Genomic DNA, 25,942 nt, shown 5'->3' on the forward strand with positions numbered 1-25,942 from the left:
AATTGGCCAACTCTCCTGGAAAATGCTCCCCCGTGACACTTGCACCAAAGATGGGGCTGGTCTTATTCCCTAGCCTGAGGAGCGTGAGTGTGGAGCCGAGCGGACAGGTGTTTGTCATCCCAGCACCACATGGGAGCCACCCAGGTGCTACCGTATACCCTGGCTGCTTTCACTGTTCACTGGCAGGACAATGCAACCTCTGGGTCACTCACGCCCCTGGAAGGTTAGGGGGCAGGTGTTTCTGTTTCTATAGCTGACGGTCTGGGGGTTGAGCTGCAGGGGCCAGCTGCCCACAGGGTGTGATCAGCGAGAACACAGGCAGTGGGCAGGCAGTGGACTCTGGGGGAGTATGGGCAGCGGGCAGCAGTGGGCCCCGCGGGAATGCGGGCAGGAGTCCTACAGATCCACACACAGAATCGGGCTAAGCAGGAGGCAAGTGGCGCAGAGGAAACCGGGAGGAAGCACGTTTGGGCTGTCAGGGCACCAGCAGTCACTGCGAGGTGGACAAGAGGGAATCAGAAGACAAAGGCCCTTGTGTTTGACAGTGAGCGGCTTTCGTGAGTGCTGTCAAGTGCTGACATTGTCCCCAGTCCTGCCCGTGGAAGTCTGCGCCGTGGGAGGTGGCTGCATGGGCAGAAGGCCAGCGCTGTGCTGTGTGGGGCCAGCTGGCCTGCTGGCATCTGTGTCTCTCACCTGGGGTGGCAGAAGCTGGATGACCACGTAGATCTGCCTCTCTCAGATCTTAGCCCCAGACCAGCTGCATTCAGAGGGTAAAGGGATTAATTCAGAAAGGTCAGAAAGGTCAGAAAGATCAAAAGGGTGGGCACTAAAAACATGGAGGGTAGGTGGGCACCAAAGTTTGACCCCCAGCACCGCTTGCCCCCTGAGCTCTGAGTCTGAATAGCGCCACCTTGCTGGTCTGAGTGCCAGCCACCTCCACCCTTTCCGCCAGAAGCACAGAGCAGCACTCCGCACCCTTTCCCATCTGCATGCCGGTGCACGGGCAGGCGCGTATCTCCAGGGTGCTGGGTGGAGCCTCTCTGGGCCGGTAGTTGAAGGCCTCTGGTATAACAGACTCCAGCTAGAGAGGTGGCATGAAGGGGCGGAGCTCATACTTGGCAGGTGTGAAGCCCCACACTGGGTGCCCGGCACAGCACTGGGCACAGCTGTGAGGAACAGAGGAAGCTGGCAGTCTCCCGGTGTGTGCCCTTGCTCCCAGCAGCCTTCCAGGACTAAGCTTCACCCCCTCCCGGCGTGGGGAGGACGGAGCTGGACAGGAGTGGGCAGGGCGGCCCTCTCGGGGCTTCCCCCTTCTCCGAGCCCTGCCTTCCATCTCTGCTTCCCATTCCCACCCACCTGGTGCTGTCTCCAGGTGGGTGGGCTGTTGGGGCACCCCCTCCCCACCCATCTCGCTTCCACATTCTCCTGTGACCTCTCTTTCCTGCGTCCATAGGTCATGCACTCAGAGGCTCTGCCACATGGCGGTGTGGCCCCAGCTCTCACACAGCCTCCATGCTCTCCTCCCTCCCATCCTTAAGGCTCACAGGGTCCGCTCAGCCACGCCTCCGATGCTGGGAGAACGAACAGTACATGGGGACCATCGGGGATAGCACTGCAGGTCACATCTCCATGAGCCCGCCCCAAAGCCTGTCCCAGCCAGGCCTCCAGCCCGTCACCCCCCAGCAGATGCCCCGCTGCCCCAGCTGTGTGGTTCCATAGTCTGAGCAGGCTTTCCTGCCGAAGATCTGCTTTTCAACCGTCCTTCGTTGCTTTTGTTGCTGGGGGTGCTGAGTGGTGTGTGCCAGAAGTCATAGACTGTGGACTGGAGACCCCAACTCAGTGTCCACTGCTCTGCCCCTTTCAGTTCATCTCCTTTGTCTCTCGCCAGACTGACGAGTAGAAGCAGCAGTAGCCGGGAGGCTGACTGAGCTGGCTCCAGCCCTGTGGTCCTCAGCCTCCCTGCTGCCTTTGCTGATGCTGCTTCAGAGGCAGCTGGCACCAGGGCCCTGGTGGGGGACCCCGGGCAACTCTGCAGGGCCCGAGGGTGAGTGGACAGGTCAGACAGGTCACACCACCACCGTGGGGAGCTTTAATAGCGTTGTTCCTTGTTCCCTGCTCTGATGGTGAGGGAGGCCCCGGCTTCAGCCCTTATGTAAGCTTATCAGATCAACTGGAGGTGGTTTTCGAGCTGAGTCCAAGCCCTGGAAATAGGGTTGTTTCCAGAAACCAAGGCAGGCCTGTGCCCAGGGCAGAGCCCACCTCACCCGGGCCAGCAGCCCCCAGGTCAGCCTCAGATGGATCCCGCACAGCCCCTCCCCACCCACACGTCTGTGGTGCTATGCCCTGGTCAGTGCGCAGAGGGCTGCCCACCAGCGGGACGCAGGGAGCCTGTGGTCAGGGCAGGTCCTCGACAGTCAGGAGCATGATGGTGCTTTCTCCTCTCCACCAGATGGCTGGAAATGCTCATGGTCTACCCCAGGACCAATAAGCAGAACCAGAAAAAGAAGCGGAAAGTGGAGCCTCCCACACCACAGGTAGGTGGCGGTGGCCCCAGGCCGGAAGGCTGTGCTGTCAGCGCTCCTGGTTGACCCCGCGTCCAGCCCTCCTGGGGAGTCCCAAGACAGCTTCCCCTAGCCCCTGGCCCTGGCATTGCTGTCCGGATTGGTGGTGGTGACCAAGTCTAGCTTCCCACCGTGGGTGCACGCTCAGCGGCTCCCACCCACACCCCCAGAGCCTCCTGGTTCGAGAGGAGCGAGATCCCAGACAGAAGAGCAGTGTTGGGGGTTTCCATGGAGACGCTAGCAAACAGCACGGAAGCCTGGCTCCTGCCACCAAATAAGGAAACTCCGTGTGCGAAAGACACATCCAGCCCAGACGGGACAGTTTGGTCCCGACCCTGCTCCCCGGCTGCCTGCTCCGCTGGGACCTCCCCGCCCCCAGACACTGCTGGCCGTGGCCAGCCATAACCTTCTCATTTGGCAGCGGGAGCGCTCTGATTCCAGGATGACATCACCCACTTGTTGCCAGAGCCCAGACCGGCTCCTGAGCGCTGGCCCTGGTGGAAGTGCCCGGCAGCGTCTCACTCTCTCCCACCCTCTGGTGCCAGAACATCCTGCTTGAGCTGCTGGCTTCTGGAAACTGAACTTGGGGGACCAAGGGGTCCCAGGCCGGCTGCATCAGCCTTGCGGGGTGCTGTGTGGCCACCGCGGGGGAGAGCACGGAGGCAGGCTTCCCCTGCAGCCTGGTGCTAAAGCACCCCCCTGGAGTAGTAGGGGAACCCTGAAATCTTAGGGCTCTGTAGGCACTAAATTGCAGGAGCAGGTCTTTCCCCGTGACCCCACAAGAGGACCAAGAAAGGGTAAGACTGTCTTCGGTATCTGCCAGAGGGTCCCTCTACTGTGCCCTGTTGTTTGACCTCTGCCTCCAGGCCCTGAAGGGGGCAGGAGAGGTGGGCCTTCCACGCCGTGAGCACAGCTGCTGGGTGTGTGCTGAGACATCAGAGACCCAGCTGGCCCAAGGGAGGAGGCTCAGGCCTAAGGGGAGCAGGGGTGGGTTGGGGAGAATGGCAGGCCCCAGCCTCAGCTGGCTTTGAACTGGGCTCCCAGTTGCTGCTTCTGCCTAGAGGAACGTGTCTTCCTGGTGCTGAGTGCCTAGAGGAGGGACTGTCACCCCCGTGACTGGCCGGGGAAGGCCGTCTCACTCTACCCTGCTCCAGAGCCAGGGCTCAGGGCAGACCAGGGGGTGCGTCTGCATGGCCTGAGGGAGGCTGGGGGCTCCGCCCCTCGCAGTCTGGAGGAAGGCGCCTCCTGTCTGCCTGGCAGCATCTCTCCCAGGCCTTCCTCTTTCTCAGCCTCCTTCTTGGTCTCTCCCTGGGACCTGCTTCTGTGCCTCTCTCCTGGACACGCCCTGAGCTCGCGCCCCAGTGCTTGTGCAGGACAGAAGACGGGGGCTTTCTGGAAAGCCCCGGGAAAAGCCTCCTGTGTAGCGAGGAGGGCCTCCGGAGGCCCCTTGGGTCAGGCCTGCCCTCCCTCTGTTTCCTCTTGGCTTTGACTCCCAGAGCTCGAGAGAGCACGGGGAGTGAGGCACCTGCCAGTGTGCAGCGTGACAGGGTCCAGGGCCCATCACCACCCACCCCTCCCAAACAAGGGGGAAACCCTGAGTAGCCCCATCAGTAGCTTGAACTTTTCTCCGTGCTGCGAGCTCTGCGCAGTGCAGGACCGAGTATGGAGGAAACCTGGGCACCTCCCTCCGGGCTCTGGGCGCCGCAGCATCTCCTGTCCCTGGCGTGGCCCCGGGAGCAGGCCTGTCCTCCAGCCTGAGGAGAGAGAAGGGCTTCCTGCAGGCCCTGCTGCCCTCTGGGCCTGCTGCTCTGGCACGACCTTCTGAGGGCTGCTTGGTCTGCACGCTCCCATCCCTCTCGCCCTGGGCCTGGCGTGCCTGCCCACCCCTTTGCATCCCGCTCTGTAAAGCCAGGATCTCCTTGAGCCCCAGAGGGGGGTCTGTATGTGCAGAGGCAGCAAACCAGTCCCTGGCCTGGCTTTGGGCGTCCTTTGTGGGGACCTCCGCAGTGGGAGCAGCGTACCACGGACAGTGCCCGACAGTCCCCTCCCAGCCTGCGGCTGTCTCCAGGGCAGAGCCCAGCCGGGGCACTAGAGCCCTGGGCTCTGGGGACGGGGTCCTCAGAGGGACCTGGAGCGACTTCTTCACGAGGCCGTGAAGTGGGTCGGGGTGGGTCGCCCTTGCCCAAGAATCAGGTCTCGGGACCACCCCTGTCTCCTGAGGCATTTGCTTCTTCTGCACTGAGCAGCGGGCCTGGACTGGGAGCTGGATCTGCTGGGGTGGCTTTCTACTGTCCCATGAGGTCAGCTTTGGTCCGGCTCCTCGCTCGCAGGCTGGCGTGTGGCTCCTGGGCTCCTGGCCACAGCAAAGGCCAGCGGCTCTTTGTCCTGCTCCCCACAGTGGCAGACTTGCAGCCCCAACTGACCTGTACTGGCCGGGTGTCTCTCCTGTGTGGCACCCCGCATGACCTGTAACCCTCAGCAGGCACCAGCTCATGTTCATGGTGGTCCCTCCCCATGAGGCTTCCCCCGAGGACGAGGAGAGGGCAGCTGTGTACACATAATCCCCCATGTTTCTCGGGAAGGGAACTGAGATGTGGTTCCCCAGCGAGGGTGCCCAGGACCGGCCCCTGCAGGAAGGCTGGTGCGAGGGCCCTGGGAGCCCGGTGCCCTTTCTGCCCACCCAGCAGTGCCTGCAGTGGCAGCTGCGGCCCGGGAGAGGATCATGACTCTACTCCTCTCAGGGCTTGGGGTTACGCCCCCGTGTGGTGCGTGTGGGTGGGTGTATGCAGGACTTCCGCTGTGTACCTGGTGACGCTTTCCTTTAAGGGTGCCCTGGGAGGTCCAGGCCAGCTCCCGAGGAGCAAAAAGGAGAGAGTAGGCGAGGCCTGTGTAAGCATGTGCCTGTTATGCCCCTGACTCGTGTCCCAGAAGCCTGACTCAGGAGTGGCAAGCTGGCCGCCACGGGTGTCTTCCTTCAGTAGCTGGCCCACTAACCTGGGCTCTCTAGTTTTGTGGGCAGGGAGAACCTGGGGTGCAGTTGTCAGCACTGAGCAGAAACCCGCAGCCTTTGTCTGACACCCCTGCCCCGAGGCCAGTTGCAGCAGGCGCTTCAGGGAGTACGGGCTGGGCTTCAGGGTGAGCAGGCCAGAGGTGGTCTCCGCGGGGTGCTGGGGGATCGCCCTTTATAGCCGCGCCTCCAGCTTCCCCTCCGTCCTGCCAGGAGCCAGGCCCGGCCAAGGTGGCTGTCACCAGCAGCAGCGCCAGCAGCAGCATCCCCAGTGCCGAGAAGGTCCCCACCACAAAGTCCACGCTCTGGCAAGAGGAAATGAGGGCCAAAGAGCAGCCCGACGGGAGCAGCCTGAGCCCGGCTCAGAGCCCTGGCCAGAGCCAGCCTCCTGCTGCCAGTGCCCTGAGTGAGCCGGGGCTGGAGAGCAAAGACGGTGAGTGGGGCCCGACGGGCTGTGCCCGGGCTTCCGGGGCTCCCGACCTTGGCCTGGCTCCTTCCTGTCCCTCAGGCCTGCACATGGGGACATATCTCTGCAGCACAGCTGGGCGTCCTCAGAGCCAGACACGCTCCAGAGCCCCGGCCCCGGCCATGCCCCCTCAGAGTCTTCTCGGCTCTCTCACCCTCCTGCCTAACCCCGGCTGAGGTCAGGAAAGGGTCCTGGGGAGGCAGCGTGGCGGCACTGTGCTTTCCCTTCTAGCCCCCCAGGCCCGGGCGACCATGCCACTCAGGCTGCTTGCTCTCCCGTGAGCGTTTTGTACACATTCATGGGGACAGGTAGGCATTCGGGGTGGCTGGCCCATGGAACCCAGAGGCCCTGGGTCCTCCCGCAAGGGCCAGTCATTCCCCTCCGGCCGCCCTCTGCCCCTTCCCCTCCCACAGTGCTCGCACTCTGAGCAGCTGCTGGGCTGTCCGCTCCCCAGCAGTGCCCCAGCCAGAAATAGTGAGGGAAGAAGGTTTGGCCCCATTTGTGCTGCACCCTGGAGAAACCATATTGAAATGGACAGCAGGGAAAGGACACCTCAGGGGCTGCTGTGGGTTTTTCAGCCGGTCGTTAGGAACCAAAGGCAGGTGACCCCCCTGACGGTGTCCTGCCCCTTCTTGTCCCCAGAGGAGAGCGCCATGAGCAGCGACCGCATGGACTGTGGCCGCAAAGTCCGCGTGGAGAGTGGCTACTTCTCCCTGGAGAAGACGAAGCAGGACTTGAAGGCCGAGGAGCACCCGCTGCCCCCGCCGCTCTCCCCGCCTAGCCCCAGCACCCCTAACAACAGGTACAGTGGCCCCGGATCACCCTCCCAGGAGCTCGGTCCGCCCCTTCCTTCCCCAGGTCCTCGAGCCCCCAGCCGAATGGTCTGCAGCGTCTCTCTCGGCTCCCTGGACACGGCCAGCCAGCCCCCTGCCCACACGGACTGCAGCCGCACTAGGGGGCAGGGAGCAGAGAGACTGGGGCACGCCCTTGCCTTTAAAGCCAGCAGGCAGTATGCCGCCCTGGCCGACGTCCCTAAGGCCGTCAGGATCAGCCACCGAGAAGCCTTCCAGGTGGAGAGAAGGCGGCTGGAGCGTAGGACTCGGGCACGGAGCCCTGGCAGGGAAGAGGTGGCCCGTCTGTTTGGCAGTGAGCGGAGGTAAGGAGGGGGCGAGCGGGGGGAGGCCCAGCGTGCACCCCACACACACTGCCTCCCACAGCCGCAGACGCCCTCACACCATGCTCATGCGCGTCACACACCCACGCCCTCGAGGCCTGCTTCCCTTGGTGTCAGTCCACTTCCACGCACATACACATGCCCTCAGAGCCTTCCGGCTGCACAGTTACTTGCCTGTCCCCACCCAGCCCACCCCCACCTTTTTTTAGCACATGGCAAATTGTCCCTGAGCCTGACCTGTCTCGGAACTAGGCTCCTGGTGCCAGCGTGAAGCATTGCTGGCACTCTTGCTCACCAAGCACCCCCAGCCCGAGAGCCCGGGGCTCTCTGCTGCCTGGGTCCCCTGAGGTCAAATCTTTCTCTTCTATCTCATTTCTAGTCTCCGAGGTGACAGCTGAGGCGGGAGGGCCTCAGGATGCAGATGGGGTAGCGGAGGCCCTTCTTGCCCTTCTGTTTGTGGGGGAGGGGCGGGCAGGGCGGGGTGGCGGCCAAGGTAGTGGAGGCAGCCTGTGCAACTGCATGCCACGCTGTCCCCTGGGGCCAGGCTTGGTACCGTGGATTGACTTCTGGTCGGAACAGGAGGCTGGCCGGGGCCAAGGGCTGCAGCTTGAACCCCTGAAGAAAGGGCTCTGCCGGGGAGCCCAGCCCAGTCAGACCAGCACAGCCATAACCATGCTCCCAGGGCTCCAGACTGGTGGGGCAGTGGATGTTCTCCCCCAGGTCCACAGTCACCTTCTGGAGCCCCAGGAACCCCTCTAAAGCAATTGCAGAGTTTATACATTTTTTCTAAACAGGAAACTCCTACTTTTGGGAGGTTGGGGTGGTTTTGGCTTTTGCCTCACAAGTGATGTTAATTGGGATACTCGTGGGGTTAGTGCTCATGGATCGCTTCTGGAGGGGCCCTGGGAACCAAATGGTGCTGGGGGTCAAACCTGGGCCTCCCACATACAAAACATGCACTCAGCCCATTTTAGCTGTCTCTCCAACCACAAGAAAATCCATATTTTAAATTATTTTTCCATAGATGCTTGCTTTCCATAAAAGGAATTTAGCTTGAAGCTCAAATGAAATATTTGCACAGCCTCCTTCAGCCAAATGTGAGCAGAACTCAGCCGGCACACTGTGGCAGCGACTCCCTCTGAGGGCTGCCAGGAGCACAGGAGCATGGCACTGTCTCTCCCAACCCACATGTCCCCAGTGGAAGGAAAGGGTCCGTGTGGCCAAGCTCCAGAGTAAGAAAAAGACGCCTGGGGTTCTGGGTCTGGTAAAGAGGAGAGAGCAGGACTATGCAGTTCCGAGGGGAGGGGCACGGAGCTGCAGTGATGCCAGCAGTGTCGGCTGGGGGCACCTGCCAGGTGCTGATGACCCTGTGAGAACCCCGGGCAGGGCCCCTCCCTGGGAACAGCCCAGAGCAGCAGGCCCGACCTCGCGCCCACATCAGGCAGCCCCTCTCCACAGCCTCACCGGGGACAGACCGTGGTCAGTAGATGCGCCCGTCAGCCCGTGCTGATGGTCTGGAGAGCTGCATGAGGCAGGTTCCCGAGCAGGAGAACACCCGGCCTCCCAGCGTGGCTGGCCAGTAGCCTCTCTCGGACCCGAATTTCCGCATGCTCTTTGCTGCTTTGGCAGTGGGCTTTTGCTTGCCCCAGGGCCCAGGGGCGAGGGGCTGCCAACTCTGCACCTGGCACTGGCACTCTCTTGCTCATCCCATCACACCTGGCTAGCTGCTGTCACTTCCTGAGGCCTGGACTCTGGCTCCAGGTGGTTGCCCTGTGCTTGACTGGGTTCCTGTCCCTGGTGGGTTGAGCAGGGTCCCACCTTGGCAGGATATCCACTAGCCCCAGCCAAGATGGGCCTGCCCTGTGGGGGCCGTGGGCCCGCCAGCCCTGCTCCTCAGACCTGCACCAGAGCTCCTAGAACGGGTGGGGAGTTGCAGCCGACGTGCGGGGGCTGTGGCTCTGGCTGGAGCCTGGAGAAGGGTCCGAGCAGTGGAGTATCTCTCAGCCGTGCCGGCACCCTCTGAGGCATGGGCCGTGACACCCACCCTGCATCAAGGAGCAGTTCCAGTCTTCCCCCCTTCACAGAGGCCGCCCTGCTGCATGCCCGCAGCCCCTCCAGCAAGCCCATTCCTCGGCACCCAGCTCTGCCTGCCGTGGCCCAGCAGCCGTGCAGCATGCGGCTGGCCTGGGATTGGGACGAACCTGTTCCACACAGCCTTCGGGGCTCTTTAGCCCCAGGGTCCGCTGGAGGGCCTGACCCCACTGGAGGCTGAACAAGCTGGTGCCTCACCGCCTGGCCAGGCTGAGCGCTTGCTAGAGCTCCCTCCCGGGGTTCTTGGGAACTCCCGCTACGTCCTGCCCACGCAGCGCACACCCCCTCCTGCCCTGCTCCGTAGCTGCCTCCTGCAGTGCTGGTTCTGGTGGGGGGCATAGGGGTGGGCTCTCTTCAGAGGAGATGCCACAGAGGCCTTGGCACTCGTGTGGCACACAGGGAGAAGCAGAGAGCCGGGTGGCCCTGAGAGCTAGCCCTGGTGTGAAACACCCCAGTGGGAATGGCGGCCCAGCACACCAGCCAACAGGAACTTCCCAAAACACTAGCCTGTTTTCCATATGGATTTCGGTTCTGGACTCAAGTCCTCTCTGCCGCGTGCCCAGGAAGCTGCCAGGCGGCCTGGGTATGGCTGGGAGGACAGGCCCTGCCCGGTCAGCAGGAGGCTGCTCTCCTGTCACCCCCCTCCCTGCCTGCTCCATGATACCCCGGCCCCTCCCAGGTCACTGAGGGTTTCATTCTCCCCCCCTTGGGAATCACTCGGGGCTTTGTTTCTCTCGATGCTGTGGGTGATTTTGATTTGCCGTGGTTGATTTGGAGAAGCAGTCCTGTTCTGTGTACTCATTCCCCAGCCTTATTTTCTTCCAGGTCCTCCCCTGTCCACTCCTCCTGCTGTGTCGCTGTGACGTTCCTCGCCCCTCCTCCGCCTGCTTCGCTCCCATCTCAGCTCCGTCTCCAGCCGTAGATGGCCTGATGATGCCGCCGGCCCTTTCCATGAAATCAACTCGCTTTGTTTTTGTCTTAATTTGGTTTTTGATTCTTTTGACTGTTGGCAGAACCACGTTAATTCATGGGCTTCCCCTCCCCTGGCTAAATTGGGGCACCCCGGGGTGGGGACTGCATCGTGATCTGCTGAGGAATGTGGCGGGATGGGGCCGTCCTGGAGGTGGTGGTTGCCTTCTGATCATGCCTGTGACTAGGAGAAGATGCTGGGTGAGGAGCTGGGTGACTGCTCAGTGTCTCGCCAGGACAGGCCCTGGCAGTGGGCAAGGAGGACAGCTTGGTGGTGGGGACGGCCCTTGCCCTGAGCTGCTGTCCACCCCTGCACATCCCTTCCTTCCAGAGTCAGGGCCAGGGGAGGGGTCGGTCAGGAGGCCGGGTGCGCTGCGTGCAGGACTGCACAGCTGTGAGGGGGGGAGCGGCTGGGCCCGGCGCCAGGGTATTGGCTAAAGGAGTTGCTCTGACCTGAGACCGACCCACCTAGGGCTTTGGAGAGACCTTGTCCTCCTTAGCGGCTTTCTGTCCTCTCTTGCAGGAGGTCACAGGTCATTGAGAAGTTCGAGGCCTTGGACATTGAGAAGGCAGAGCACATGGAGACGAGCACATCCGCTGGGCCCTCGCCATCGGGGGACACGCGTCAGGGCCGCAGCGAGAAGAGGGCCTTCCCCAGGAAGCGGGTGAGCCTCTGGAGCGGGCCCTGGCATGCCCCTTCACGGACCCCCACGCGCGCTTCTTCCTGTGGTCCCAGGCTCTCGGCTCCTGGTGGCCTGCTTGTGTCGGCGTCCCCAGCCAACACTCTGCTGGAGGAGTCCTGTCTTTTGTGTCTTCTGCCGGCGGGAACTTCCGGCGCCAGCCCTGTAGTCCTCCTCACGCTGCTTTCTTCCTCTCTGAGCCGCCCCGCCGCCCGCTGGACACTGCCCTTCCTTTCTTTCAAGTGACAGCTCAGCCTTCATTTCTTTGCCCAAGTCGACACGGCAGATCCTACTTCCAACGTCCTTCTCCCCACAGCCTCTTGCCTCTTGCGGCCTTGGCCTGGCTAATCCGCTTCCTCTGCAGCTTCTCTCTGGGCTCAGGAGGTAGCTCTGCCACGTGCTCTGCTTAGCCCTGTCGCTCGCTGCCACCGAGCCTAGGGCTTCCCTTTCTGTCGCTTCGGGCAGTTAGGGACAGGGCTGTGGAGGAGCTGCTCTGACACCAGGGCGTCTCGACCTCTGCGGGAAGCCGAAGAGCCGGACCCGGTTCCCACTAGCCATGGGAGCCAGACGGAGTTGGGGCCACGGCTCCTGCCGCCCCGTCCCTCCCCTGTGCTGCCTGGCTAGCACTGACCAGCGGCTGCTCTCTGCCACAGGACCTCACCAGCGAAGCCCCCACAGCTCCGCTTCCGGACACCTCGGCTTCCCCCCTGTCTCCACACCGAAGAGCCAAGTCACTGGACAGGAGGTCCACGGAGTCCTCCCTGACGGTGAGCCCAGCGCCACACACCAGCCCTGGAGGTGCTGCCGACTCCAGTCAGCTGAGGTCACTGTCTGCTTCTGTCCATGCGTCCGTGCTGGCCGTCCCCTCTGTGCTGGCCCTTGTAGCTGTGAGGGGAGCAGAGGTCACTGTGTTTCTTGTCCTTCTCTGGGCTCCATGGGCCTCCGAGGCTCTGCGGTCCCTGTGGAAGAAACCTCTCGGCCAAGGCGGCAGAGTCCGGACTGGAGGGAACAGGGCCACAGCAGGGAACACCTGCTCTTCTTCTGGCGTTTCTTCTAGCCTGTGGGAGCAGTGGCCAGCACTCACGGGGAGCCCTGGTCCTGTTCAGTGTTCCTGCAGAGGGAGAGCAGGCCTTTGCGCGGGTCGTTTGAGCTTTTGAGGAAAGTGGTGACGTGTAGGCGGGACCCTTGGAGACCAAGGGTAATGGACCAGAAGACACAGTGTCCGGCACCTTGTCCTCAAGCTCCCGAGGAGCACAGGTCGGGGCTCTCTCTTCCCGTCACAGCTCCCGCGCGGGCCTCGCAGCACGAGAAGACGGCAGAGTCTGTTTCTGTCGCGGTGTCATGACAAAGTAGCGAGCATGTGGCGTGAAGGCAGGGAATCCGCGTCTCTCAGGCCTCTGACAGGTGCTCAGAAGGAAATGTGTGATCTGAACAGTTCTCATGGCCCGTGAGCACACGGGGGCCAGAGGTCCAGTGGGTCTTGCTGAGGCCCGGCCACTCCTTCTCTGTGCTGCTTGTGGGAAGGAGGAGACGGGTCTGTCCTGAGAGGTCAGTGGCTGCAGGCCAGTGCAGGACGGCCACGTTCAGTGGCACCCGTGTATCACTCAGCGCCGCACGTGGGCTCTGCTCTCAGGCTCCTATGGCTTCGTGAGAACTTCGGATCCTTCTTTCAGCTGTCACTGCAGACCTTCCCGTGCTGTTTCCCGGGGGTCTGTCTCAGGGACTCTTCTGTCTTCCCGACAGGCCTAGCAGGTGGAGCCGGGGCTTCTCTCTCACAGCTGAGCACCCAGCTGCCACTCGGAGGGCAGTGAGGCCGAGCCCTGCCCCCAGCCCTCTTTCCTTCCTCAGGGCCACGCGTGCCTGGGGGACGGGGCAGCAGTGCTGGGCAATGGGTGCCACACGGGCTTGTCAGCCAGTGGCCAGACCCCTTCTCCTGGTGCCCTCCTCCTCTGGACAGAATGGTACCCGGAAGTTGCCATGGCCATGATGAGCGGACCACCATGATTTCCTCTGAACTGTTTGCTCTTTCCCTTCCTCCGCAGCCCGACCTGCTGAACTTTAAGAAAGGCTGGCTCACCAAGCAGTACGAGGACGGCCAGGTGAGCAGATGGAGCAGGCTGAAGCCGCATCGGCCTTGTCCCCAGCCCCCAGTCCCTTGTCTGTGGAAGTCTCATGAGCCCCAGTGATGTGCCCTCAGGTCCAGCCCCCTCTCCCCAGTGATCAAGAGTCACTGTCCTCCCACTCAGGCAGGGGCCTCCTAAAGCTCCCGCTGGCCACCTGCCCCTCTCTCCGGGAGCTCCTGTGAGGCAGCACCTCCAGGCTGTCCAGACGTCAGAGATCAGCGTTTGGCCATGTGCAGCTGGATCTGCTGACCCCACCAGACCCTGCTCAGGACGGGGAGGCCGAGTCCCCACTGGCCTGACGCCTGCTAGGTTCTCACTAAGCCTCCCTTAGGGTCGTCTACCTGTTCTCCCCTCCTGCTCCTGGAGCAACCATGCCGAAATGCTCTCTCTCTCTCTCCATATCTATGCCCATGCCTTGCCTGAAGACTCGGCTCTCCCTCCTTCCTACTCCCAGTGAAGACGGGGGCATCTGGCTGGTTGGTGGGCTCCTGCCAGCTGCAGGTGGGCACCCCTGGTTAGCCACCAGTGGCTGTGGCTTCCGAGCTGCCACCTCAGGATGGAGCCACCGACTTCACAGTCTTCTAGCTCCAAGGGCTCGGCCCTCTGCAGTCTCTGGAGTTGAGACTGAGGATTGCGGAGCACCATTCACCCAGCCATGGCTTCCTGAGAGCCCACAGCCACCTTGTCACTGGGGAGCCGCAGCTTCGCCAGCGCCCTGTGTGTGCCTGCCACTGCGGGAGGGGCTGCCTGCCCTCGCTTGACTGTGCTCGGGAGGTGCCCGGGACTCGGCTGCAGGTCTCCTCAGAGCAGGCAGTGCACTGCGGAGTAGCTGAGTCTTCTTTCTCTCCCTTTCAGTGGAAGAAGCACTGGTTTGTCCTTGCTGATCAGAGCCTGAGATACTACAGGGACTCTGGGGCTGAGGAAGTGAGTATCCTGACTGCCCTGACGGCGGAGGCTGAGGGAGGGGTCCCAGTGATGCCTGGGAGCCAGGCCTTCTCCTGGGTTCATGTTCCCTTTCATTTACTGGTATTGGACACTCAGGTCTCGAAGTAGGGTCTGAGGGAAGACTGAGCACAGTAAGACAATTTCCAGTGTTTCCCCAGCCCTTTCCCCAAATGCTGGCCTCCACGGACACCTGCTTTAAGAACATGGGGACAATAGGCTTTCACAACTTTGCTTTTCTCTGTTCTGGAAAAACACTGCAAGTGTCATGTTTTAAAACTCAGGGTGCACCCTTCCCCTCCCCAGAGAGGAACAACTAATACATCAATAAATAGACCTAAAAATGTTTTCAACAGAGAATATGATAAAGACTAATAGATAAAACCCAAATAAACAAAGATTCTTTGAAGGTCCTAGCCTTACCCACTGTCCTGTTGCTCTGGATCCCTGAGTACCATTTGGAAGACCACCCAAAGTGTAAATAAAGACCCAACATGGAAGGGCCCGGGGCGTGGCTCAGTTGGCTACATGCCTTGCCTGTGATGCTGATTTTGATCTCTGGCTCTGGGTAGAGCCCCTGTGGCTCCCGGGCATCTCCACAAGTGGCCCAGACCCGTAAACGCCACCCTAGGTGGCCACTGTAAACAACAACCAAAAATGAGTCAACGTGGGAATTTGTTCATGTAGGGACTGACTTGACTTTCTAGGAGATCTCAAGAGCTTCTCGTTTCTCTGCAGGCAGCTGACTTGGACGGCGAAATCGACCTGTCCACGTGTGTGAACGTCACAGAGTATCCAGTCCAAAGAAACTATGGCTTTCAGATACACGTAAGCCAGAGTGGAGTTGGGAGGCGGGATGGAGGTGGGGATGTGGCCTTGAGCACTGGGCTTCCTTGGAGAGCTGAAGTCCCTTCCCGGGGATGCTGAGGGCAGGCTTCCTGCATGCTGAGCCGGCAGGCATGTCAGCACCGAGACACTGTCTCCTGGCCAGGGCCCTGCAGTCCCACCCCCCATTTATGATCTAAACAAAACTAAACATTAGCATCTAAAGACTGTGTGGAAGATTCTAGTTAGAAGATTGTTTTCTTTTCCTTCATTCCCCCTTTTTTTAGTTTCTGAAGTTTGGGGGCAGATAGAAGAATGTTCTTGGAGAAAAGAATCAAAGTGTAAATTCCTTAGATCTCAAAGTCCTTTTTGTTCGAATATTCCTTCGTTTACTCATTCATCCACTTTTACCTTTTTTTCCTCATGTGACTTGGGAGGGAATCACATGAGCCAGGCATTGTTCCTATCTTTAAAAAACTAAAACCTGGAGTTGGAGAATGGCTCAGAGGACTGGTGTGCAAACTCTGCATGTGGCGCCCAGATTCAGTCCCCAAACATGGTTCCCCAAACACTGCCTGTATTGTGTGCCCTTCCCCAGCTAGAATATCTTCATGACAGCTTCATCAAAGCTGGTGAGTCAAGGGCTCCTGGAGTCAGCCAAGTTGGAGATTCATTTTCAATTTTCCTGACAATTTCTCTCTGATATCAACTGCAAGCTTAGGAAGTGCCCCAGACCTCGACCTCAGGTTCAAAAGTCAGCTGGAACAAAATGGTTCACAGACCACAGGAAAGCACTGTACTTAGAAGTGTAGTTTTCTCGTGGTTGAAGGACCCAAATCAGGACCAGCAAGAGAAAGGACACATGGAGAATGGGTCCCCTGTCTCAGGGGCCGCTGGCTCTCGGCACTGACATGGGCTGTATGCTGCCCACCCAAGCAGCTGCCTGCCTAAGGCATCTGGAGGGCTCGTGAGGCTTCAGTGTCGGGACCAGCTGAGCTGCCCACAGGTTGCTGGCAGCCTCTGCCTCTCCCTGCAGCTGTTAGGGCCCATTGCCCTCCTGTTCCATGAGTGGACATCTCTGCGGCCATCTCTGCCCAGAGTCAACAGAGGTACTCCAAAGTTTAGCACTTACCTCCCTTTGGCAAAATAAACTCTTGCCTTACAGAGTCTAACCGCACAGGGGCCAGAGAAATAGTACAGTGGGTACTATTTCTGGCACACGCCTGGGTTCTGTGCCCAACACCCCACATGGTCCCCAAGCCCCACCAGGAGGGGATCCCCGAGCACAGAGCTATGCTGAGTGAGCCCTTCGCAGCACCCAGTGTTGCCCAGAAACTAAACCAGAAGATGTTAACACTGGCCCTGTGGCCTCTCCACAGAGAGGCCACCCTGGGACTTGGCTTCTCACAAGAGACAGAGCTCCCGTGGGGTCTGTGTCCACAGGTCTTTGCCGTGGAAGCTCAGCTGTGTCACTGTACTCAGCATAGATCGAGACAGACACAGATGAACTAACTAAACCTGGAGGAACCTGGGATTCAGAGCTGCCGATATACATGATCGTAAGGGATCATATGTGGCATCCCCCCACACACACAGATACGGCCACTGTCAGGGAACAGGAAAGGGAGAATGCACTGGGGCCAGTGTAGAGTCGGCCAGCTGCCCAAGTGCCCACTTGCCCTCTGTTCCTGAAGGGGGCGTGGTTTGGGCAAGCTTGGGGCAGCCTGGGAGACCAGGCGAATTCTGGATTCTCGTGCCCCTTGCTGAGCCCTTCACCCACCCTGCCTCCCCACCATGAACAGCAGGTTTCTCCGGGCAGGGCATCCTGGGGGTAAGTGGCAGCTTCTCGCTAAGCAGGTTATAATCTGATAGCTCTAGGGCCACTTCCTGTGTGGTGAGGCTGGGGCCTGAACCTTGGAGATCTACTTTGCTCTCATACACTGAGTCACCCCCTCCCTAGTGCATCTCACCTGTCATTCTGATCCCACCTCACTGTTCACGGGTGTGGGCGAGAGAGGTGAGCACATCTGTTCTGAGGCATTTCCCTAAGTCCCTTCACTTTGAGTGGGAGCACAGCCCCCTCACCACTAGGGACCTTTAGGGTCTTTCTTCTTATATTTTTGGTTGAGGGGAGGAGGAGGAGTGGGTCATGGGCGTGTTCAGTGATGCTCAGGGTCTCCCAGTGGCTTCCGGGATGCTCCTCATGTGGTGCCGAGAATTGAACCGGGCCGCCAGCATGTAAAGCATGTACTCAGCCTGTTCATCCTCTGCGTCTAAGAGGCTGAAGGGCTGGTAACGGGTTGGGGGTGGGCACCCTGGCGAAGGATCTACATATAGAGGTCAGGCAGGGTCAGCCCGTGGGAACCCTGGGTGCCAGTTTGGGCTCAGCCTTGGTGGAGGTTGTGGGAAGCAGTGCAGTGTGATGGGAGTGGGCAGCCCTGTGCAGTGATGAGACACGCAGAGGGCAGCCGGAGGGGAGAACCCGACGCAGCAGGCTGCTCCTGGGGAGGGCTCAGGCCCCTGGTGAGGGGGAGGCAGAGCCTTGTGCCCAGAGCTAACCGGCCGAGGGGGCTCCACTGAAAAGGTAGAACCTCGGGGGTTCAGGCCAGACGGTGTGTCTGAAGCCATGGGGAGCTCCTTTAAGAACTCCAGCAGCCCAGTGACAGCATATCTGTCGGGGGGAGGGGCTGTGCTCAGTGCCCCGCTCTGCTGGGGGCAGGGAGCTAACCGAACCGGGAAGAACATCAGACAGGCAGCTGCAGGCGTGGACCTGGCACTGAGAAAGCGTTCCGCTGGAGGTGAGCGGTGAGGTCATGGGAGAGAATGTATGACTCTGGTCGGACTCCAGAAACACCCACATCCTGAAGCGAGGGGCCGCAGGGACAGGGGGCCCCGGCGTGAGAGACCAACACTGCCACGTCCAGAAAGGAGATGGATACTAGGGTCTGTTGGGGAGAGTTTCCACTTCTTCGTTTCCTGGAAAGGCTTGCAGAGGACTGGCAATAGGTCCTCTTTACATGGAAGAATTCTCTAGTGAATCCATCTGGACCTGGGCTTTTGTTTGGGGGAAGACTTCTGGTTACTGTTTTGATTTCCTTGATTAGTAATAGGTCTATTTAGATACTCCGAATCTTGGTTCAGCCTTGGGAGGTTATGGAAATCCAGGAATGTCTCCATTTCTTCTAGGTTCTCCTGTTTCGTGGCATACAGACTTTCAGAGTAATCTCTGATGATCTTTTGAATTTCTTTGGTTTCTGTTGTGATGTCCCTCTTTTCGTTTCTGATTCAGTTTAGTAGGCTTCTCTCTCTTTCTCTTTCTTCATGAGTCTTGCTAGTTGTTTATCAATATTATTATTTTTCAAAGAACCAGCTCTTGGTTTCATTGGTCTTTTGATTTTTTTTTTTTTTTTTGGGAATCCAGCTCATTGATTTCTACTCCTAGGTTTTTCTATTATTTCTTTCCTCCTGCCTGGTTTCAGGGAGGGAGCCTGAGCTGGGCGAGGAGCGAGGCCTTGGCCATGTCAGGCAGGGCCTGTGCCCAGACTGTCCTTAGCAGACAATTTGCTGACGTGGCCAGGTCCACTGAGTGCAGCTGACATTGTCCCTTCACAGACACGGAGCCTATTGGGGAAGAAGCAGGAGACGGGCGTGGTGTCGTCTCTGCCTACGGCCCCTGTCTCAGGCGTTCCTCAGCACAGATGTGGCACTCTCCCACGGAGCTGGCTGTGATGCCCTCCCTTTCCAGGCCGCTGCAGACTCCTGTACCCCTGCTTGTCCATGCCAAGGCTCCAGAGGTCTAGACATACCCCTCCTCACCAACAGGGTCTCCTCACTTTTCCTCAGCACCACAGACAAAACCCACATTGGGGCCTACGGCCACTCTCCAGCCTCAGCTGGCCACTCACCTCTCCCTGGTTGTCTCTCAGGCCTGTGTTTTGCCTGCCTGGCTCTGGGGCGAGGCACACACCCACTTTGGGCATCACCCTGGGAAGAATACAGTGCCCACAACTGACTCTCCTCCCTGCCCCAGTGGCCACCTGGAGCACTGCCAGGAGGACCTTCTGGCCACCGTCCTCGGCGGGACTGACCAGGGAGTGGGGAGCTATCGCTCACTGATAATGCTCTGTCTTTTGTGCAGACAAAGGAGGGTGAGTTCACACTCTCTGCCATGACCTCTGGGATCCGGCGGAATTGGATCCAGACCATCATGAAGCACGTCCATCCGACCTCTGCCCCAGATGTGACAAGGTAGGAGGGCCAGGGTACCCGAGGGGGCTGCCGCCTCTGCCCTTCCCTGTCTCTCTGGCTCTGCGCCGTCCTCCTTCACAGCCTCAGCGCTGGGCCCCCTCACTCTCCCTCCACCTCTGGGGCTTATGCCTCCCGTTTCCTCCTCCTCTACGCTGGGCCGCGGTATCTGAGTAAGCAGTCTGTGCCCATGTCAGGACTGCCCTGAGGGACAGCCCTGTCCTCTGCCGCCAGCTGCAGGGGGCTCCAGAGCCCCCTGGAGCATTCCTCTTCTTGATCTTCTCACTCCTCCGTCTGCTGGGTGACGGTGCAGCCAGGGGAGCCCTGTGATAGCGCACAGTGCTGCAGCCATGTTGGAAAACACTCCATGGTTTGCACCCACCACGAGTGACTCCCTCCTCCGGCCCTGATGACTCAAACCTGCTGGTTTTCCTTTAGAAGAAACAAAAGTCCAAGGAGGGGGGTCCTTGGGAGGCTAAGACTCCAGGAAGGGCCTGGCTCTGAGGTGCTTGCAGCTCTGTGTTTGAGCCTCCGGCTGGCACCCCGCTTCCTCCCTTCCCGGTCGTGTATTTAAGAGCCTGCTGGTCTCGGTGGGCTGTGGCGCCCAGGCTCCATCATGGTGATGTTACATCTTTGTCAGCGTCTTGCCTCCGGTTCATTCTGCATCTCTCAGAACTTCCAAGAACCAGGGGCAGGACCTAACTCCACCCTCTCTCAGGGCCATTTCCTGGGGTCACTGGGGGTGTCCTTATTCCTTCACTGATTGCACAGCAGAGCATTTGCTTGTGCCCAAGTTAGAACCGGAAGCAGCAACCAGGACATCCACGGAGAGAGGTGTCCTGTCGGAAGCGTCAGCTCCCGTGAGTGGACAGCCTCCCGTGTGTTGGTGTGAAAGGATGTGCTCCCCCAGGGCCCGTGACCCGGTCTGCCTCTGCACCTTGAGGACACCCCTTGCTGCTCTGCCCTGTTGCTGCAGTGCCGGCATTGGGCACAGGTGGGCTTGTGCCCTTGCCCATCCTACTGGAGCAGGACTGCCCCGGGCTCAGGAGAGGCCTCTGCTGTGCGGCCCTGCTGCTGCCATTCCCGCCCTCTGGGGCCTTCCCGAGCTCACAGGCCTCTGTCCGGAGGCACTTTCCTGCCCCAGGAGCCCACCTCCGTGCGTGTTGGGGGTAGGCACCCACTTCCTTCCCTCCCCCTGAGCTTCGCACTGTGACTCGTGGTGCTGTCCATGCCAGGGCTGCATGCACACAGCTTCCAGCACCACACCCTGCCCTGCGCGTCTGCGCGCCTCCCCAGCCCTGGACGCTCTTACAGCCTGAGGAAAGTGCCGTGTTGGCCAGATCCCAGGCATATGCAGTGGAAGGAGGACAGCCTTGGAGGCACCAGGCCAAGGCCTGCTTCCGGGTCCTGCCGGCATAGAGGACCCTTGAGGAGGCTTTTCCCATTGTCCCCCCTCCCCATGGGACTGAGCGTAGACTAGCTTTCAGCTCGGGGACGGGGATATCAGCATGAGCTGGGTGTGTGTCATCTCATGTCATACAGGTGAAGGTCCTGCCATCATCCACCTCTTGTGTTTCGCATGTTAGTTGGGGAAATGGCATCGCCACCAGCCCTGCCCCCAGAAGCATCCCTGCTCCTATTGTGGGGGCATAGCCCCATTCTTGTGGGCCCTTGTGCGCCCAACTGTCTCCCTGGAGCCTCCCTGGCTGCTGCTACTCTCTGCTCTACCCAGGCCCTGGGCGAGCACCGAGGGCGTTCTGCTCCCTCCCAGTGGCCAGAGACCTCCACTCCGCGTGTGGCTTCTTGCCAAGCCCTCCCAGGCACCCCTGCGCCCGCCGCCAGCCTGCAGCCTCTGTAAACACCTGCTTTGAGGCTGGTTGGAACAAGATCTCGCCTGTCTCTGAGTGGTGCCATCTCTGAAGCAGTTGCTTTTCAGTCACCCCTGGGCTGGCCTCCAGCTTCATCAGAGGGCTCCCTGCAGTGCGTAGGCCTGGGTCCCCTCAAGAGTGACAGTTTGCTCCTCAGCACCCCGTGTGGCCCCCCGCTCCCAGCAGGAGTAGCTAGCTGTATGGTGCACGTGTATGGCCCACAAGCAAAACAAATCCAGAAAATTTTTTTTTGTTTTTAAGTGATGGGGAGAAGCAGGGATTCCCTCCTCTGCTCAGGGTGCCACGGCTGAGACAAGGCTGTTGGGAGTGGAGCTGAGTGAGGTGTGGCGAGGCCATGCAGGGGGGCCCAGGGAGCTGCCCTGATGACTGTGTCTGCACTGTCCCAGCTCACTGCCCGAGGAGAAGAACCGGAGCACCGCCGCCTTTGAAGCCTGCCAGAGGCCGAGTGAGAAGCAGGAGGCGGAGCATGGGGAGCCGGACCCCGAGCAGAAGAGGAGCCGGGCTCGGGAGCGGCGGCGAGAAGGGCGCTCCAAGACCTTTGACTGGGCCGAGTTCCGCCCCATCCAGCAGGCCCTGGCCCAGGAGCGGGCCAGCATGTCGGGTGCCCCCAGCCTCAGTCCTGAGGTGGAGTCCGGCGAGCTGGAGCGGGAGCGTGCCCGGCGGCGGGAGGAACGGCGCAAGCGCTTTGGGATGTTGGATGCTGTGGACGGCCCCGGTGCTGAGGACGCAGCCCTGCGGATGGAAGTGGACCGAAGCCCGGGGCTGCCTGCGGCCACTGACCTCAAGACCCAGAATGTCCACGTGGAAATCGAGCAGCGGTGGCACCAGGTGGAAACCACCCCCCTCCGGGAAGAGAAGCAGGTGCCCATTGCCCCCCTGCATCTGTCGTCTGAGGGCGGAAGTGACCGGCTCTCCACCCACGAGCTCACCTCCCTGCTGGAGAAGGAGGTAACAGGAGGGCAGTGCCCGCGGGACACGGGGACAGCAGCCATCAGGGACAGGGGAGGGCACCGTGCAGGTGAAGGGAGGGGCGGGAGCGTGTCACCTTCAGGGTGGCAGCCAAGGGGCACTGAGCCTTCCCAAAGGAGGATCTAGCTCTCCGGCCAGGGACACTGTTGCCCCGGGCCCGATGTGGGCAGAAGGGAGATTTGTGCAGTTGCAGGGCCCAGGTGGGAACTTGTTGCCCGACTCAAGCGTAAGTTTGAAATTTTAGGCCTGAGAGGGATGGGCGTGGCGGGAGGGGCTCTCCCAGATGGGCCAAGCAGGCAGCAGCTGGGGCAAAGTCAAGCCCTGATGCTTTTGCAGTAGCCTGGCAGGAGTCAGTGAACCCTCTGGGTATGCCGAGTCTGGGGGTGAGAGATGCTTCCTGCCTATGTGGACATGAGGGGAGCCCTTGAACTTCTCAGCTCAGCTGGCCAGGTCTTGCCCCAGCAGGCCTGGTGTGGAGATGAGTAGGATCTTCCTGAAAATGTGTCCAGAAATCACATCTGAGCATATGACGTATACGCCTAAGCAGGGAGTCCCGTGACTAAGGAGGGGTGTTCGGATTCTTTGGAAACGTTTCCCTGTTGTACTAGCCTTTTCAGAACACTCAACAGCGTGTCCCAACTCTGTCTATACAGAACTCGCTAAAGTTGAAGACTTGCCTATCTTTACTCTTCCCCAGCTTTATGAATTCTTGAGGCTGACATTTACTCAGTAGCCTCGACACTTTGGTCTGTCCTATCAGTATAATCAGCATGAGCCCCGCTGAGGGGACTGGGTGGGTTCAGACTCACATGCTCCCAGCTGCCAAAAATGGGCCTGCCAGCCAGAGTTGTACAACAGTGTCCACACGTCTGGGGGTCTCTGGACCTTTCAGCTCAGCTCTGCTGTGGGGAATGAATGGCTGAATTTGGAGCTATTGAACGCAAGAAGTGTACAAAGTAGTTTGCTTGGTCTCCACAGTTTATGAGACCCTTCAGAAACCCTTTTTGCAAGTAGAATTTTGTACGAGATCCATTGTAGAAAACTGATCCAAATAGAGCCCTTGAGGTGAAAGACAAGGCAGAGACAAAGTGCTTTGCGTGAGTGAGGGTCACACAGGGCTCCACAGGGTCTGCCTGAGTGAGGGTCACACAGGGCCTCCGCGGGGTCTGCCTGAGTGAGGGTCACACAAGGCTCCACAGGGTCTGCCTGAGTGAGGGTCACACAGGGCCTCCACGGGGTCTGCCTGAGTGAGGGTCACACAGGGCCTCCGGGGGGTCTGCCTGAGTGAGGGTCACACAGGGCCTCCGCGGGGTCTTGCTCCTAATGCAGACGCAGCACTTACTCTCTGTGCAGGTTTGCATGCTGCAGCCCAGCAAGGGAGAGTCAGGTGGATGCTGTGTCCACCCCTGGCAGCAGCCGTCTGCGGGTGGTGTGGGTAAAGACCATGCAGCAGAGACGCTGAGGTGCGGCTGCAGGGAAGCCTGTGTCTGCTGACCCCCAGCCCGAGTCAGAACCGCCCCCACCGCTGGTCTCACCACAGCAGTGCTTAAACAAATTTCTTTTGCCAACAGTTGGAGCAGAGTCAGAAGGAGGCCTCTGACCTTCTAGAGCAGAACCGCCTCCTGCAGGAGCAGCTCCGGGTGGCCCTGGGCCGAGAGCAGAGCGCCCGGGAGGGCTATGTTCTGCAGGTAGGCTGAGGGGCTGCCACGCCCTTCAGGTGCTCTCGGGGGCTCAGTGTGGGGCCCAGGTGGGCTAGGAATGTGCAAAACCTGGCTGAGCGGGGCAGCCCCTTGTTACTGTGCCCCTGGCTTCTCTCCCCCAATCTGGCTCGCGATGCAGCCACCTCTGGTTATCCTCCCTCCTGGTATCACATCTTGGCGTAACTCTCTGAATTCTCTTTAAGGGTTTTTCTCTTGTTCTTTAATAAAACAAGTTTGGGTGGACTTCTGACTCTCAACATACCCAGCCTATTCCGCACAGCATAGTTAGGAATGGTTTTTACTGGACAGTTGGGGAAATCGAGTGATGAGCTAGCACGTGCCCTTACAGCTTCGTTCACAGCCAGACACAGTCCTTCCCTGACTTCCCTTCCTTGTCTATACTCCGCAGACACCTGAGGCTGTCATCAGGGGTGTGGCACCACTCTTAATTTCAGCCTAGGTCTAGTTTTAAGGGAAAAATCAGGCCAAGTAACCCTGTGGGTTCTGGCCCGAGCTGGGCGGGCCAGTGTAGGCCGACCGTCCTGCCACTTTGGAGCCCCGAGGCCTGTGCTAGGGACACTGCATGCAGTAGGTGTGCAGGAGGAGAGACTACTGGCAGATGAGTGCATGGGGAGCACCGGAGTGAGGTTGGGATGGAGAACTTAACTCTCAGGGCTCCGGTTGGCCCCAGCACTGCGGGCTGAGCATTGCCAGGAGTGGCCCCTACGTTAGATAAAACAAACCAGCGAGGAATGCAGGGCTGCTTGGGCCCGTGACCCTCCCCTTGGGCCCTTCAGCTCTCGTGACTGATGAGTCCTCTGTCACTGTTCCCAGGTCAGTGCACTCATATGATTTCAGTTGTCCTAGGCAGCACATGAACCAGAGTTCTCGGCCACCCCGGGTCTCAAATCTACCTCCTTGCCTCTTTCAGTGCATCTCCTCTTGCATGGCCCTTCTGCCTGCTCCTTTTCTTTCTTCTTGGCTTGTCCTGGGGTTCCCCAGGCCTTCCTGCCCTGTCCCATCATCCACTGGAGTTGCCATGGTACCCAGTTCAGACTTTCCAACAACAGGAAATGAATGGTGGGCTCCCTCTTCCCTGCCTTCTCCCCTCTCAGGACGCTCTGGGTCAGCCCTGCAAACTCTCTAGGTTGTCCTTGCTTGGGCCCCCCAGTTCTCCATGAATGTACCTCTCACCAGGTGGGAAAGATACTAGCAGGAAATTTTGCACATTGCTAACCAAAGACCCTGCTCCTTGTCTAACATGGCTAATTGCATGAGCCTGCGGGAGCCCCTGTCTTGGCACAGCTGGTCCCGGTATAATCTTGGGTTCCTGTTAGCTTGCTCTGTGATTCAGAGATGCTCTCATTAAAGGCCTGAATGAGTACAAGCCTTTGGGCCCGGGGTCAGGAGTCACTTCGCGGGGGGCGCACGCTAACTGCTAACTGCTGGGAGGAGGAGCTTGCGAGGTGCGGAGGCGGAGTGTAACTGTAACTTGACGTAACTGAGTGTCACATCTGTGGCTTCCCCACCAGCAGACAGAGGGCACCACGGGCAGGCCAAATTCTTAGGCTGGACTGTTCTCGCTCTTGTTGCCGTTCCTGTGTCCCCACCTGTGTTGGCTCTGTCTATTCCTCACGCCTTCAGGGATGGGGAGTTCTGCTTCACTGTGTTCCATTGTTCTTGTTTTTCTGCATGCTTCACTTTCTGACCCTAAGTTCCACAGAGGTTTGTTTGTTTTGTTGGTTATCATATCTCACTCCATGGATTCTGTCCCCGCCCCACCCCTCATTTTGGTCTTCTTACAGGCAGAGACTAGTTCTCCCGTCATGGGAGAGGACGGGCTCCACTTTCCAAAGGAAACTGTTGCGGATGTCACCTCCCCGGCATGCCCGCGTGGCCTCCCTTCCTTCTCCCTGTCCTAGAAGGAAGTGACATCATCCCCCGCGCCTGCCTCCTGCGCTTCCCTAGGGTTTGTCCAGACCTAGGCCGGCCCTGGTGTCAGCGCCCTCCCTTCTCCCCAGTTCTGTGTCGTGCTGTCTTTGTTTTGCTTTATCAGTGTGTGCCATTATTCAGTTTTGTTTGGTTTATTTCTCCTAGAAGCTGTTCGATTAGATCTGTTTGATGTTATTGTCCATGTTTTCTGTTTACCTGGAAGCAACTACTTGCCAAAAATATTGAGGTGATTCATTGGATGGTTTTTAATGAAAAAAAAAAAAAGTGCCAAGGAGAAAAGACAAACCCACCAAGGAGCTTTTCTGTGGTTGACTTGGCCAGAGGTGTGACACTCAGAACTGGGAGGCC

General features: G+C 59.6%; 1 protein-coding gene across 6 annotated transcripts in view; it reads left to right on the top strand.

The window, feature by feature from the left end:
- Window positions 1-25,942, top strand: part of MPRIP (myosin phosphatase Rho interacting protein) — a 133,232-nt gene that overhangs the window by 84,430 nt on the left and 22,860 nt on the right. For 4 of the 6 annotated variants that reach the window (XM_055135110.1, XM_055135108.1, XM_055135112.1 and 1 more), the window contains exons 5-15: window positions 2,450-2,534; window positions 5,782-6,001; window positions 6,677-6,836; window positions 10,792-10,933; window positions 11,602-11,715; window positions 12,991-13,047; window positions 13,927-13,995; window positions 14,752-14,841; window positions 18,977-19,086; window positions 21,359-21,920; window positions 23,513-23,629. In XM_055135110.1, coding sequence (XP_054991085.1) covers window positions 2,450-2,534; window positions 5,782-6,001; window positions 6,677-6,836; window positions 10,792-10,933; window positions 11,602-11,715; window positions 12,991-13,047; window positions 13,927-13,995; window positions 14,752-14,841; window positions 18,977-19,086; window positions 21,359-21,920; window positions 23,513-23,629 — 1,726 coding nt within the window. Of the gene's footprint in view, window positions 1-2,449; window positions 2,535-5,781; window positions 6,002-6,676; window positions 7,191-10,791; window positions 10,934-11,601; window positions 11,716-12,990; window positions 13,048-13,926; window positions 13,996-14,751; window positions 14,842-18,976; window positions 19,087-21,358; window positions 21,921-23,512; window positions 23,630-25,942 lie in introns of all 6 variants that reach the window. The other 2 variants (XM_055135107.1, XM_055135111.1) reach the window with 2 other exon arrangements.

This window comes from Sorex araneus, chromosome 4 (genome assembly GCF_027595985.1).
Source record: "Sorex araneus isolate mSorAra2 chromosome 4, mSorAra2.pri, whole genome shotgun sequence".
Lineage (NCBI taxonomy): Eukaryota > Metazoa > Chordata > Mammalia > Eulipotyphla > Soricidae > Sorex > Sorex araneus.